The sequence below is a fragment of the Capsicum annuum genome, chromosome 8 (genome assembly GCF_002878395.1).
Source record: "Capsicum annuum cultivar UCD-10X-F1 chromosome 8, UCD10Xv1.1, whole genome shotgun sequence".
NCBI lineage: Eukaryota > Viridiplantae > Streptophyta > Magnoliopsida > Solanales > Solanaceae > Capsicum > Capsicum annuum.
In genome coordinates this window covers 92,663,042-92,676,119 of record NC_061118.1, presented here as the reverse complement: position 1 = coordinate 92,676,119, position 13,078 = coordinate 92,663,042, and the positions used below count along the sequence as shown (strand labels likewise).

The following is a 13,078-nucleotide window of genomic DNA, read 5'->3' as shown; positions in this document are numbered from 1 at the left end:
ATAGGATACAGAAGCTTTTTGTTTCCTGATCAAGTTGGGTATTCACAAGGCAAAGTGTACAGTTTCAGTCGACTTCAATGTATGTTCTGAAAGATTTTCTCTAGTGAATGTAATAAGAATTTCATACAACTGAAAACATTAAAGATTACAAAGGTTTATGGAAAAATTTAAGAAACACAAAGTTTATGGGGTCATCCAAATCAACAAAACTTTGTATTACTAAAAAGTTACTCATGAACAACTTCTCGTCAAATTGTGAAATTCATCATTGTTGGTAGAATATTTTATCTTTAATTGATTTGAAATCACTTGCACCCACAATTCTCAAGCATTATTGAATTAAAATGGGTGAATTATCTTGTTTGGGAACTCATGATTAGGGTTACAAAGTTGGAAATTAGGCATCAAGTTTAAATTCTTAGCCTGTAAATCAGTAATGAATAGATTTGTTAAATATGATTTGGGTCAATTACTATGTTGATAAGTCCTCATGCATGTAACCACTTATCAATAGAGTCATCACTCAAACATTTGAATTGGTGAGGATTTTGTTTTAGGCTGATGACAAGGCTGATAAGCCGTCACTCAAGTGATAACTTATCAACCAAGTCATCACCTAAGCTGTAAAAAATCTTAAATTCTTCTTTAGGATTACAACGAGGATAATAATTCATCACTCAAGTGATGACTAATCAACCAACTCATCACCTATCATTTTAAAGTATTATTTAATTCTGCCAAGGGCTGACGACAAGGATGATAAGCCATCAGCTAAGTGACAACTTATCATTGAGTCATCACCCACTTGATAAGTGCGTTTGATCCCTTTTCTAGAATGATGATGAAAGTGATAATGTTTCACTAAGTTCAATGAAAAGAGTTTGATGAGAAAACCAATGTGTTTATTAAGATACCAAAGTGAAGCTGAATGTACATAGAAGATTATAATTCCTTTTATTTGTTTATTCTTGGGTACAAACTGATTCTTTTCTTATGATGTAGATATAATCATGCCTCTAAAAAGAAAGTCAAAGAAAGACAGTAAGAGAGTGAACAAAGAAAATTTGACTCAGGGATTATTCACTGAGTTTGAAAGTAAACATTAGGCAGTAGAGCAACAAGGCTACCATACATAGCAAAGTCTCCATATATCAGAACCTCATCCCCAGACTGAATAGAGGGAGGTTGAGGAAGAAAGTGCTGATAAAGAAGATTCTTTGTCCTCTGAGAAATCTTTTTCTAAGAAACCAATAGAAGAAGACACTTTAATACGGGGTGATGTGATAAAAAGTAAGAACCCTGGCATTCAAAAAAGTGTATGGTGGAAGGTTAAAGGAGCCTCAAAGATCTACCATGAGGGATTGGTACCCACAAGAAGAAGGAAAATTAAGAGGCCCATATGCGAAGAAGTTAAAATAATCACATCCAGGTTGAGCAGATACCTACAACTGGTAAGGGCTTTCAGATATTATGAGCTATCATGGACCACCAATGAAGGCAAAACATGCTGTCCAATATTTGTAAGGGAATTTTATGCCAACTACATAATATTCTTGAAAAATATGTACAAAAATGGAGAAAAAGCTACAGAGAAACCCAACATGAATCAGACATCAGTTCAAAAAGTGATGGTAGATTTATCTGACCATATGATCAACAGGTTTTTGTATGGTCTCAAATTTATTCCTCAAGTTACCTTTCTAAAGTTCTATCACAGAATGACTGATCAAGTAAATCAACGCTCTTGGTAGGCACAAGTCATAGTAGATGGGGAGTAGGAATGGTTGAATAATCCAAGTATGAGGATTTTAAGGCTTTGTTTTCTTAAGAAGAAAGATTTTGGTGGGAAGTGGTAAGGTGCAGGTTGATGCTCTCTATGGGAGATAATATCTTGGATGAGGATAGAGCGGTGATTGTAGCAAGTTCACTATCACATTTCTACTTGAACTTTGGGGAAATCATTACAGACGAGATCAAAATTTGAGAAACACGACCCGATACAACATATCCATTCCCTTGTTTGATTATAAGATTATGTGAAGCAGACTATGTTCCAATCCTCACTGGTATAGATAATGAAGTTAAGGCCAAGAAGACTCACAATCCTAAGAGATTTAATGAGAGTAGGCCTATCCTGGTTCTATATAAAGGAGTAAGTGTGGAGAGTTATCGATATTATCAAAGGGAGTGCAGACACCTACAACTGCCAAAGGCTCTATGCAAAATGTGCATCTCCGTTACTAGAGTTTGCTCAGGCTACTTCTTCTGTAGGTGTTGTACCAGTTCCATAAAAAGAATAAAATGTCATAATCAAAGCACTATTGTCTGAATATGTATTTACGCCATAAAATTTCAAGAAGATGGTAAAGCAGAAATTTATCCATTTTTTGGGGTCTTAAAGGGGCGTCCAGTTAAGGTTGTTTGCTGACCAGTTTGAGTCAATTCTCGATAAGAAAATAAAAGCAGTTGTTGCACTCTTCCAAAATCTCCAAGGATGTAATGACGAGATCGAGCATCGAGTGAATGAATGGCTGAAAAAAGATATCAATACCTGATCTTGCAGCATTTAAGAAAGCCTTAGAAAAGGAAAGAGATAATATTACGGCTTTGTAGAGCTATAAAATATTTCCATTCCAAGTTCCTATTGAGGGAGAATCGAAAAATAATGAAGTTCCACTATTTGAAATCACTGGGAAACTAATGGATAAAAAAGACAAAGTCAAACGAAAGGAAAGTGACAGAGATAAAAAAAAGACTTGAAAAGAGATCAAAGAGGAAAGAGGAGAATAAAAATATGAAAAAATCATTGAGAAAGTTGAAAGTGGATGGTGAACCATTAGAAAAAGCATTTTGGGCCCAAGATTTAGGAGCCTCTGCCAAAGGACCTCCTGAGACTTTTGGGAGTTCTTTACTCCACCAACCACTATTGTAGATGCATCAGTACACCTTGATGTCACTGAGGATGCCCTTTTTGCTAATGATACAACAAAAAATTCAGTGGCTCATGATAAAAGCGCTTAAGGCGCTGTAAGTTTTTCGTTAACCTTGTTGTTATAATTTGATAAATTTGTATGAGTACAATGTATGTTTTTGTTCATGAGGGTGGGGGTACTTCCAACCTCAATGGTTTATTATTTTTGTTCTATACCCTTGAGCGCTATCTAGGGAACCGACATATTTAGGATCTATTGTTTATTTATAACCGTGTGTTATGTATGCATGAGGAGTAGCATGTGACTGAGTAGCAACTGTCTAAGATTGAAAGTGTGAAAATTATGATTTAAAAATTATGTGTTCATTAAAATATTTTATTGTGAGATTGATTGCTAGGGGCATGCGAAACCATTTTTATCTACGAAAGTATGCAAATACGGCATTCGCTGCTTGAGCTTAAGTTTTGATTAAGTATTTGGTGATGTCCGTACAATTCCATTCCATAAGAGAGTGAGGTTTTTTTGTGAATATGTTCTTATTGTTTGCATGCATCTAGAACTTTCCCAAATCATTCTGTTAGGATCCCAAGTAGTTATCTAAGAAGTGATCACAGGCCATTTTTGATATGTAAGCCATTTATCCAAAATAAACAACCCTTAGGCATATAATATATCCCTTTTAATCCCTTTTTGAGACACTAGAATGAACTTTTTTTTTAACAAATTGATCACCTTTCACTGAGTTCATAACTAAGCCTTGTTTTAGCCAATTCTCTCTTTGGACATTTTACACATCAACTTAGGTGAATCGTCTAAGTTAAGGGTGGCTACAGCAGAGGGGATGTTGATTTTAAGGAGCAAAAGATGTTTTTTAGATTTAGCATATATATATATATATATATATATATATATATATATATAATTTGTAATAATAGTAAATAAATAGTGCAAAATATGAATGCTAGGAAGGATATAAAAGTTGATTGGGAGAAGAATGCAAAGGAATAAGTGGTTGTAGCCAAGTGGTGCAAGTGAACAAAGAGAGACTAAGTCACTAATCCTAAATTTACCCTCTAAGCACTTAAGCCTTTACTTCAAGCCTAGAAATCCCTATAGTGGTCTTAGTCTGACTTTAAGATGAACCAAATAGAATGGTAAGGAAAATCTTATGGCATTGTAGGTACACCATTTGAAACTTTGTTCTGGGAGTGAGAGCTTTGATGTCTAGTTCCTAAAAGAACAAAGAAATATATGGATTAAGAAACTCTTTCTTTTGTGTGAGGGTGTAATACCTGTGCTTTTTCATAGCTCAAAAATTATCTCAAGGATGTTAGAACTTGTTTTGAAATAAGAATTGATTCGTATACATGTGGTATTTCCATAATTTTCACTTCCTATCACGTGGAAAATTGAATAATCTTTCTATCAATATATAATTCACCCAAATTCGACACCCGGGCGAAGAGTTAGAGCCTTTTTAGTGAGACAGTATTTGACCTGAGCCTTCAGTGCGTCGTAGAGATAGCTCAAATGGAAATTATCAATTTCTAGTGTTTCTCCATGATACTGACGTGTTGCACCAAACTTCCAGGTCATAGACAAGGTGGCAATGCGATAGCTCCGCGTCGCGCCACCGTGCAGTTTCCCAATTATCAATTTCCAGTGACACGGCGCGATAGCGCCGTGTCGCGCCAAGGGCCCTATTTAGGAAATTTTATTAAAAATTTAATGATGTGTCCAGGGTTAAAAGGGTCAACTTCCTGCCCCTATATAATCCCTTTAACATGTGATTCAGTGACTTTTCATCCAAAATATAATATTTTCTCTCAAGTTTATCTCAAGAACTAACTAGGGTTTCTATTGGGGATTCAAATTCAGGAAGGTTTCACCATCAATCTTCACGAAATCATGACCTAAGGTATGCATAGTGTTCATTCACGGACCTCTTTCATCCATAAAGTCCGAGAATCCTTTTCTGAAACTTAAGTTATGGATTTTCTTCATGTTTTCATGATTTGGCTGCTCATGTTTATGTGGATAAATATGAAATTGGATTCTTCTCCATGATTGTTGATAACTTCTATGAGGGTTTAATTACTATAGTCATAGATTCATGCAACCCTATGACTAATCCCTTGAACGATGAAATTAGATTGAAGCATGATGTTTAATTGTTGTATAATGTGCTTTACATGTACTATGCCTACAATATGTTTTTTTAAATGCCTAGATGAAGGAAAATTGTCTAACTAGTATGATATCATAAAATCCCCATGTATGTACAAGTTTATGCCTATTACACGTCTGATGAAAGGCTTCTATGAATGTACTATGTATTATGATGTTATTCAAGTCTTCAAGTAAATCATACTATGCCAGTTTCCTTCTATCGAGTCTTGGGAGTACTTATACCCAAAATATTAGCTGTATGCCTAGAGCCATGTCATGTTTTCACGATACTCTCAGTCAAGCTATGAACTCTTTGACTTCAGATAGTCTTATAACTTAGGAAAAATCTCCATGATCTCATGACTCAGTCAGTTGTCAGATATCAGTAGTATTCCATCAGCCACAAAAATTCAGTAACTCAGTCTATGCTCAGTTTAGTTCAGTAAATCATGTTCAGTGTCCATTCAGATGGGAGTAGGAATTAGAACCGAGTAAACCTAAGGATGGGGACTCGCCTGTTATACAAGGGTGTGATTCCTAGAAGCAATCCTTGCATTCCAGAACTATATAGCCAGCATAGGTTGAGACACTACAGCCTGTTCTATGAGGGTAGATGAGGTGGCTTAACCTGTTATGTGACGGTTCCTACTGTTATCACCAGAGTTACCTGCTATATAAGGGTTACTCACATGTTGTCCGTACCAGTGGGGCGGTATTGACACCCTTTCAATCAGGGCATAGATTGGACCTTAGCTTAGCTATTATAGCACCTTTGGGTCATATCGGTTATATACTACTTCCCATAGTTTTATGTTACAGAATTAGGACTGTCAGATACAGTCAATCAGTCTCAGTAATAGAACTTAGATAATTCTTCACATTTTAGGACTGTTAGATATAATCAACTCAGATATAGTACGATACTCAGATAGTTCCATCAGATTTAAGACTTTCAGATACAGTCATCCATGTTATCTGTATTATTCAGATATGGTCCTTTATGTTATCATTCATATCAGTTACTAGCATGTCACGTTATCAGTATACAGACTCAGAATTCATGAATCACGTTGTCAGTTACAACTACGTATTTATGCATGTATTTTCACATTCATTTTAGACAATCAGTTAGCATTATTCATGAATGTGAACCATTGCATATAGCCTACCTCACATGTATACTCGGTACATATATACTGACCCATTCATGCTATGGTACTTTTTTTTATGTTACACCATAGGTTCAGAGACACGAGTTCTAGATCTGCAGTAGATTCCAGATTTAGCAGTCAGAGTAGAAGTGCATCCTCATCCTTCGAGGATATAATGATTTTCTAGTATCTCATTGATTAGCTTATTAGTTGGAGTTAGTTGGGGACATGTCCTATCAACTCCTTATTCAGATTCTTTAGATAGTAGAGGCTTTTAGACTAGATACAGACTAGATATAGACTATCATGTTTTAGACTTTATTTTGTTTTAGGTATTCTATTACCCCACAAAGATGTTACGTTATTTAGTTATGTTCATGATCATACCTTATGGCCTTTTAGTACATGTTTCCACATTATTATATTATCTTATACAATATATAGGTGTAGATATTAGTCATGGGTTAGCTTGTGGTCCTTTGGGGTCATGAGTACCGTGTAGCATTCCAGTTCAGCAAATTGGGTCGTTACAGAGGGAATATGAATAGGTTGAAATTGCTAAGCATTTGATTGAATACTCTAAGCTTAGGGAGTGGTTTGTTTGTTTGAACTTTAAAGATATGTATGGAATCGTGATGTTGCTTAGTAGAAAAAGATCACATGTTTATTTATAGGCTCAAAGCGAAGAAAACAAGTGTTACTCTTTGCATTTTTGTTCTTAGTAGGTGAATAATATTGTGTTAGTTATTTGAGGACAAGCAAGTGTTTTAAGTTGAAGGTATTGATGAACTAACTTTGTGTTTGCACATTTAAGGCTTTTAACTTAAAATAATTATAAGTTATTAAGTAACTATTGTTGTTTTTTATTGTATTTTAAGTGATTTTGCATGGAAAGTCAGGATGCATAAAAATCTATGAAAACTATATATTAAGAAGGACATTTTTTGTGAAATATATATGAACCTAAGTCTTGATGATTTCTGTTGATGACATGTCTGATAAGTCGTCAACCTATCGATAAGTCATCAGATGAAGCTGTCACCCATACACAAAATCTACATATTGAAGAAGTTGAGTTGACGACTTGTTTGATAAGTCATCAACTTGCTGATGAGTCATCAGAGGAAGCCATCATAAATAGACAGGATCTATATACTAAAGAAGTGGAGTTGAAATTCAAATCCTAAAGGTTAATGGTATTTATAGACAAATCTTAGGTTTTCATTGGCATCTTGAACTTATTCACAAACAATAGCTTATAAATTTTGGTCTCTTAAGTTTGAATTCAATTTTTGAAGTATTGGTTTAGTTTTTGGAATTCTCATTTGAGCTTGAAAGAGAAAAATCTTCAATTCCATATTTTATAAGTAATTGTTTGAATTATGGTTCTAATATATTCTATCTCTTTATATTTAATGAGGAACTAAATCCCATAACTGGAGTTGTGGGATCTATTAGTATTGCTTTATTAATTCAATAGTTGCCTAAGATTCCACTGACTGTGGGAACATCTTGATAATTCTATTGTAATGAATGTTTTTTCTTGGATGCAAACAATAGATTAAGCGTTGCATTTGTTTGCTTGAATTAAGAAATTAATTAAAGGAAGGGAATTATCAACAGGGATTTAGAAACATCAAATTTCTATCTAATGATTAATATTATAACAAGATTAATCGACTCGAGATAACATCAGTTTGAATATAAGGATTTCTTAAATTTGAAAGAATTAAGAAATCGAGATTGTAAGTAGGTTGAAAGACGCTTGGATGAATCATCGATAATGATAATTTGTTGTTTCCCACATTTGATAAGAATCCAACGCTATAACTATTGTTCAATAAGTATCAATACTCATAGTGATCACAACTCTAGTTTTACTACATCATTGATTTGAAATATTCAAATATTGTCTTTGAGTTGCTAAAATAAAGTGAACAGTGAAAATTGATTGATTGATAAAAAAAACTCTCTAATTAAAGGAACGACTAGTTATTAGTCGATTAAAGCACAAATAGCCTTGATTAACACCATATTCCCTGTGGGATTTGACCCCAACCTAGTTGGATTATATATTTGATAACGACCGCTTACTCTCTCATAAGAGAGGTGTAATTTGGATGTATCAAATTTTGGCATCGTTGCCAGGGAATATGGTTATCAATTAAGTATATCTTTGATAATTGACTCTTTGTTAAGTTTCCTAAATTTTACTTTTATTTTTTTTTATCATTATGAGCTCTTTGTTGTATATGCCACAAACCATAATGTTAGGAGAACCATTATTACCTGTCAACCCAGAACTTTAATTAATCGATAGAATGGTGATTAGTAAAAAGCTAAAAGATTAGCCGTTTTTGCTAATGCACAACTTAATCAGCATACACTGATAACCCAGGTCGAGTGGCTAATGCATATGATGATGACCTAGGGGATGATGATTTGATTCATTCTTCAAATAGGAGACGTTCAAAGAATATAGTTGCACCAAGGTATCAAAATTGGCAATTTAATGGGAGAGCAAACCGTCAAGTTATTGTGCAGTTTGCTCTTGATGATGATGATGATGATGATTTAGATGAAGATGGTGCCATAAGAGCGATTATTCCACCACCATTAGCACCATAGGTGAAGTTCAGCATCACAAGCACTATGATACAGTTGATAAACCTCAAAGGGCTATTTGGTGGACTTCCAGGAGATGACCCGAATATGAATCTGGTGAACTTTATCAACAACTGCAAATACTTTGATAATCTTGGAGTGGGGCAGAATATAATCCGTCTATGGCTATTCCCATTGTCTCTATCTAGGGAGACAACACTGCAGTTGAATAAATTATCCCCCGACTCTAAAACAAACTGGAGGCAATTAAAAGAAGCTTTCCTAAAAAGTTTCTTTTCATCTTCCAGAATGTTACAGTTAAGGGACGAGATTAGTAAATTTAGGAAGCTGCTAAATAAAGACCTTCATCAAATATGGGTAAGATTTAAGAGGAAGTTGATGCAATACCCTAATCACAAGTTGACTAATGAGACTTGATAAAAACATTCAAAAGGGCTTTGAACTCTATTACAATGCCAACTTTGGACAATGCTGCAGAAGGAGCATTCATGAACCTTACTTTTACTAAGGCTACAAATATGTTTGTGAGAATGACTAAGACAAGTAGAGCTTGGCTTACCAGTGATTCTATGGTAGCAACCAATACTGTGTCTGGTGGGATGTCAGCTAAATAGTGTAAGAGAGAAAAAGAATGTGATCAGGATATGGTATATATGAAGACCCAGATGGATTTGCTCACAAAGCACTTGCTATCCAGGAAGATAGAAAAGGCAAAAGTTATGGGGTATCAAAGTAGGGAAGTTGAATCAGATTCTGAGGATGAGGCAAACCACTTAAATAATCAAGGAAATTTCTGAGGCAATAGCCAAGGAAATCAAAGTCGTAATTACTATGATAAAGTTGGTTATAAAGACCATGAAAAAGGTGGCTGGAAAACTAAGAATGATAGGAGTGGATTGTATGTACTTCTTGGAAACCATAACAGTGTTGCTACAAGTTCTGGTAAAATATCGATAGAGGACATGATAGCTAAGTTGTTAAAAGGGATAGAGTCGACTGATGTTGGAGTGAGGGAGATGAAGAGTGATTTGTCATCTATTAGTCAATTAGTTGACTAATACTCTATATATATTAAGTAACTGGAGCAACAAATGAATCAATTGTCAGAAGCATTCAAACAGAGGAAGAGTGGAACATTACCATGTGAAATAGTGAAGAATCCGATGAATGATAACTCATGCATAGCTATTACCGCTAGAAGTCATAAAGTGTTACCTGGAACTTGTGTGGGTGAGCCTGTTATAGATAATGTAGCGGAGTTAGAAGCGGAAACAGAAGAAAAACATCTTGTGGAGCCCGAAAAGCTCAAAAATATCGAGGACCCATCCAACCAAAAGCAAGTTAATGATATAAGAAATACAAGGGGAAGTAAGGAGAGAAGGCTACTATAAGAGTACCAAAATTACCTCTTCCATTTCCCTGCGGGTTGCATAAAAAGGTGGATGAGACTAAATTTAGAAAGTTTATGGCGATGCTAAAGTAGTTGACGATAAATGTGCCTTTGGTTGAGGGGCTAGAACAAATGTCAGGGTATGCTAAGTTTATGAAGGAACTTGAGACAAAGAAGTGGATTGTGAGCAATGAACCAATGGATAATTTGCATCATTATAGTGTTATTTCTATAAGATCATTAGTGCGGAAGAAGAAAGATCTAAGAGCATTCACTGTTCCATGTACCATTGGACCATTTAAATTTGAAAAGGCCTTGTTTGATCTTGGGGCAAGTATAATACTTATGCCATTGGCGGTTTTCAAGAAACTGGGCTTGGGTTATCCTGCACCCATCAATATACAGCTTCTAATGGCAGATAGATCGATAAAAATATCAATTGGGATTCTTTATGATGTTCTTGTTAAGGTGGAAAACTTTTTTTCCCAGCCGACTTTGTAATCCTGGATTGCGAGGTGGATTTTGAGGTACCCATAATCTTGGGTTGAATATTCTTAGCAACCCAAAGTGTATTGATTGACTTGTAGACCAATGAGAAAAAATTCAAGACCAATGATAAAGAGGTCAATTTTGATGTGTGTTAGTCGATGAAGCAAGAAAAGGAGATAAGTATTTTCTCGATCGTTGATGTGTTCTATGAAGATGAGAAAGAAGTACCAATTAAGAAGTGATTTATTGTTGAGATATTAGCTGCATTATTGATGAACTTCTACAGTGAGGGAATCGAAGAGTATGATGAAATTGTGTGTGCTTTGACGGGGATGGGATCATATTCTTATGCTCCCAAGAAGCTAGACTTGGAACTTAAGAATCATCCAACACCACTGGCCAAACCTTTTATCGAGGAACCACTGGTATTGGAACTAAAAGAGCTTCTAGGTCATTTATGGTATGTGTTTCTAAGCAGTGGAAATACCTTACCAATTCTTATTGCAGCAGACTTGGTGGAAAAGCCAGTTGAGGCTCATATTTCTATGCTTAGGCGATACAAGAGGGCTTTTGGGTGGAATTTTGTTGATATTATATGTATTTCACCAGGCATTTGCACACATAAGATCAAACTGAAGGAAGAATGTATACCTAATATTGAACATCAGCATAGGATAAACCCACCAATATAAGAAGTGATGAAAAAGAAAATCATAAAGTGGCTTGATGCAGTGGTAGTGTACCAAATCTCCAAAAGTAAGTGGGAGAGTCCATTACAGTGTATGCCTAAGAAAGGAGGCATTACTGTTGTTGAAAATGAAATGAATGAGTTGATTCCTCTTAGGCAAGTAACTGGTTGGCAAGTTTGTATAAACTACAGAAAGATGAACTCATGGACACTGAAAGATCACTTCCCAATGCCCTCCATGGGTCAAATGCTTAATTGATTGGTAGGAAGGGGTTGGTATGGATTCTTAGATGGGTATTCGTGATACAATCAAATCTCAATTGCCCTGGAGGATCAAGAGAAAATGACCTTCACATGCCTATATGGAACTTTTGCATTCAAGTGAATGTTGTTCAGATTATGCAATGCACTGGCCAGGATTCAAAGGTTCATGATGTCAACTTTCTCGAATATGGTTGAGGATACTTTGGAAGTGTTCATAAATAACTTCTCTGTAGTGGATAACTCATTTGAGTTATGCTTGGTCAATTTAAGAAGGGCACTACAGAGGTGTGAGAAATTCAATGTTATGATGAATTAGGAGAAATGCCACTTCATGGTGAAGGAAGGTATTGTGTTGGGACATCAAATTTCAGCTAAAGGGATTGAATATGATCGGACTAAGGTAGAAGTTATTAAAAAATCACCCTTTCCTATCTTTGTGAAAGGAGTTCGTAGTTTTCTGAGTTACACAGGATTTTATAGAATGTTCATAAAGACTTCTCCCAGATTGCAAATCAACTTTGCAAATTGTTGGAGAAGGAGGACAAGTTCTTGTTTGATGATGATTTATGAAGGCATTCCAATGCCTTCAGGAGAAGTTGATTGTTGTCCCTATTATTGTTGGTTCAGATTGGTCTAAACCATTAGAAATAATGTGCGATGTGAGTGGAGTAGAACTTGCGGCAGTTTTTGGTCAGAAGAAGTAGAAACTATTTCATCCCATTTATTATGCGTGCAAAGTGTTGATTACAGAAAAATTACACAGTCACCAAGCAGGAACTTCTAACCATTTTGTATGCATTTGAGAAATTTGGGGTATATCTGTTAGGGACCAAGGTGGTGGTCCATACAAACCATGCAGATTTGAGATATCTTATGGGGAAGAAAGACGCCAAACTTGGATCATTCAATGGGTGTTGCAGCTGCAGGAATTTGACTTTAAAGTCAAGATTGAAAGGGGTGTAACAATTAAGTCGCAGATCACCTATCTAGATTAGAGAGAAATCAGTCTAATATTGAGAAGCTTGATATTGATGATGCTTTTTTAGATGAACAAATTTTAGCAGCTACTCTTGAAATGGTGCCTTGGTAGGCTACTAGATACTACTGGAATAAGCGCTACTTATTCAGACATTGTACTGACAACATTATCAGAAGGTGCATCCCAAAAGTTGATATGCTAAACATTTTGGAAGCCTACCATACTTCCCCAGTTGGGGGACATCATGTAGGAGATCGTATAGTGAGAAAGGTATTACAAAGTGGTTACTACTGGCCAACCCTGTTTAAGGATTCTTATGAGTTTTTGAAGAAATGTGATCAGTGCCAAAGGCAAGGTTCAATCTTAAAACATCATAAAATTCCAATAGCA

The 13,078-nt window shown here is 35.5% G+C and overlaps 1 protein-coding gene across 1 annotated transcript; it reads left to right on the top strand.

The window, feature by feature from the left end:
• The first annotated feature begins 10,400 nt into the window (after window positions 1-10,400).
• Window positions 10,401-12,413, top strand: LOC124886613. The gene is made up of 3 exons (XM_047395460.1): window positions 10,401-10,765; window positions 11,044-11,182; window positions 12,300-12,413. Exons 1-3 carry the CDS (start codon window positions 10,401-10,403, stop codon window positions 12,411-12,413), a joined length of 618 nt encoding a protein of 205 aa, XP_047251416.1.
• Window positions 12,414-13,078: the final 665 nt, after the last annotated feature.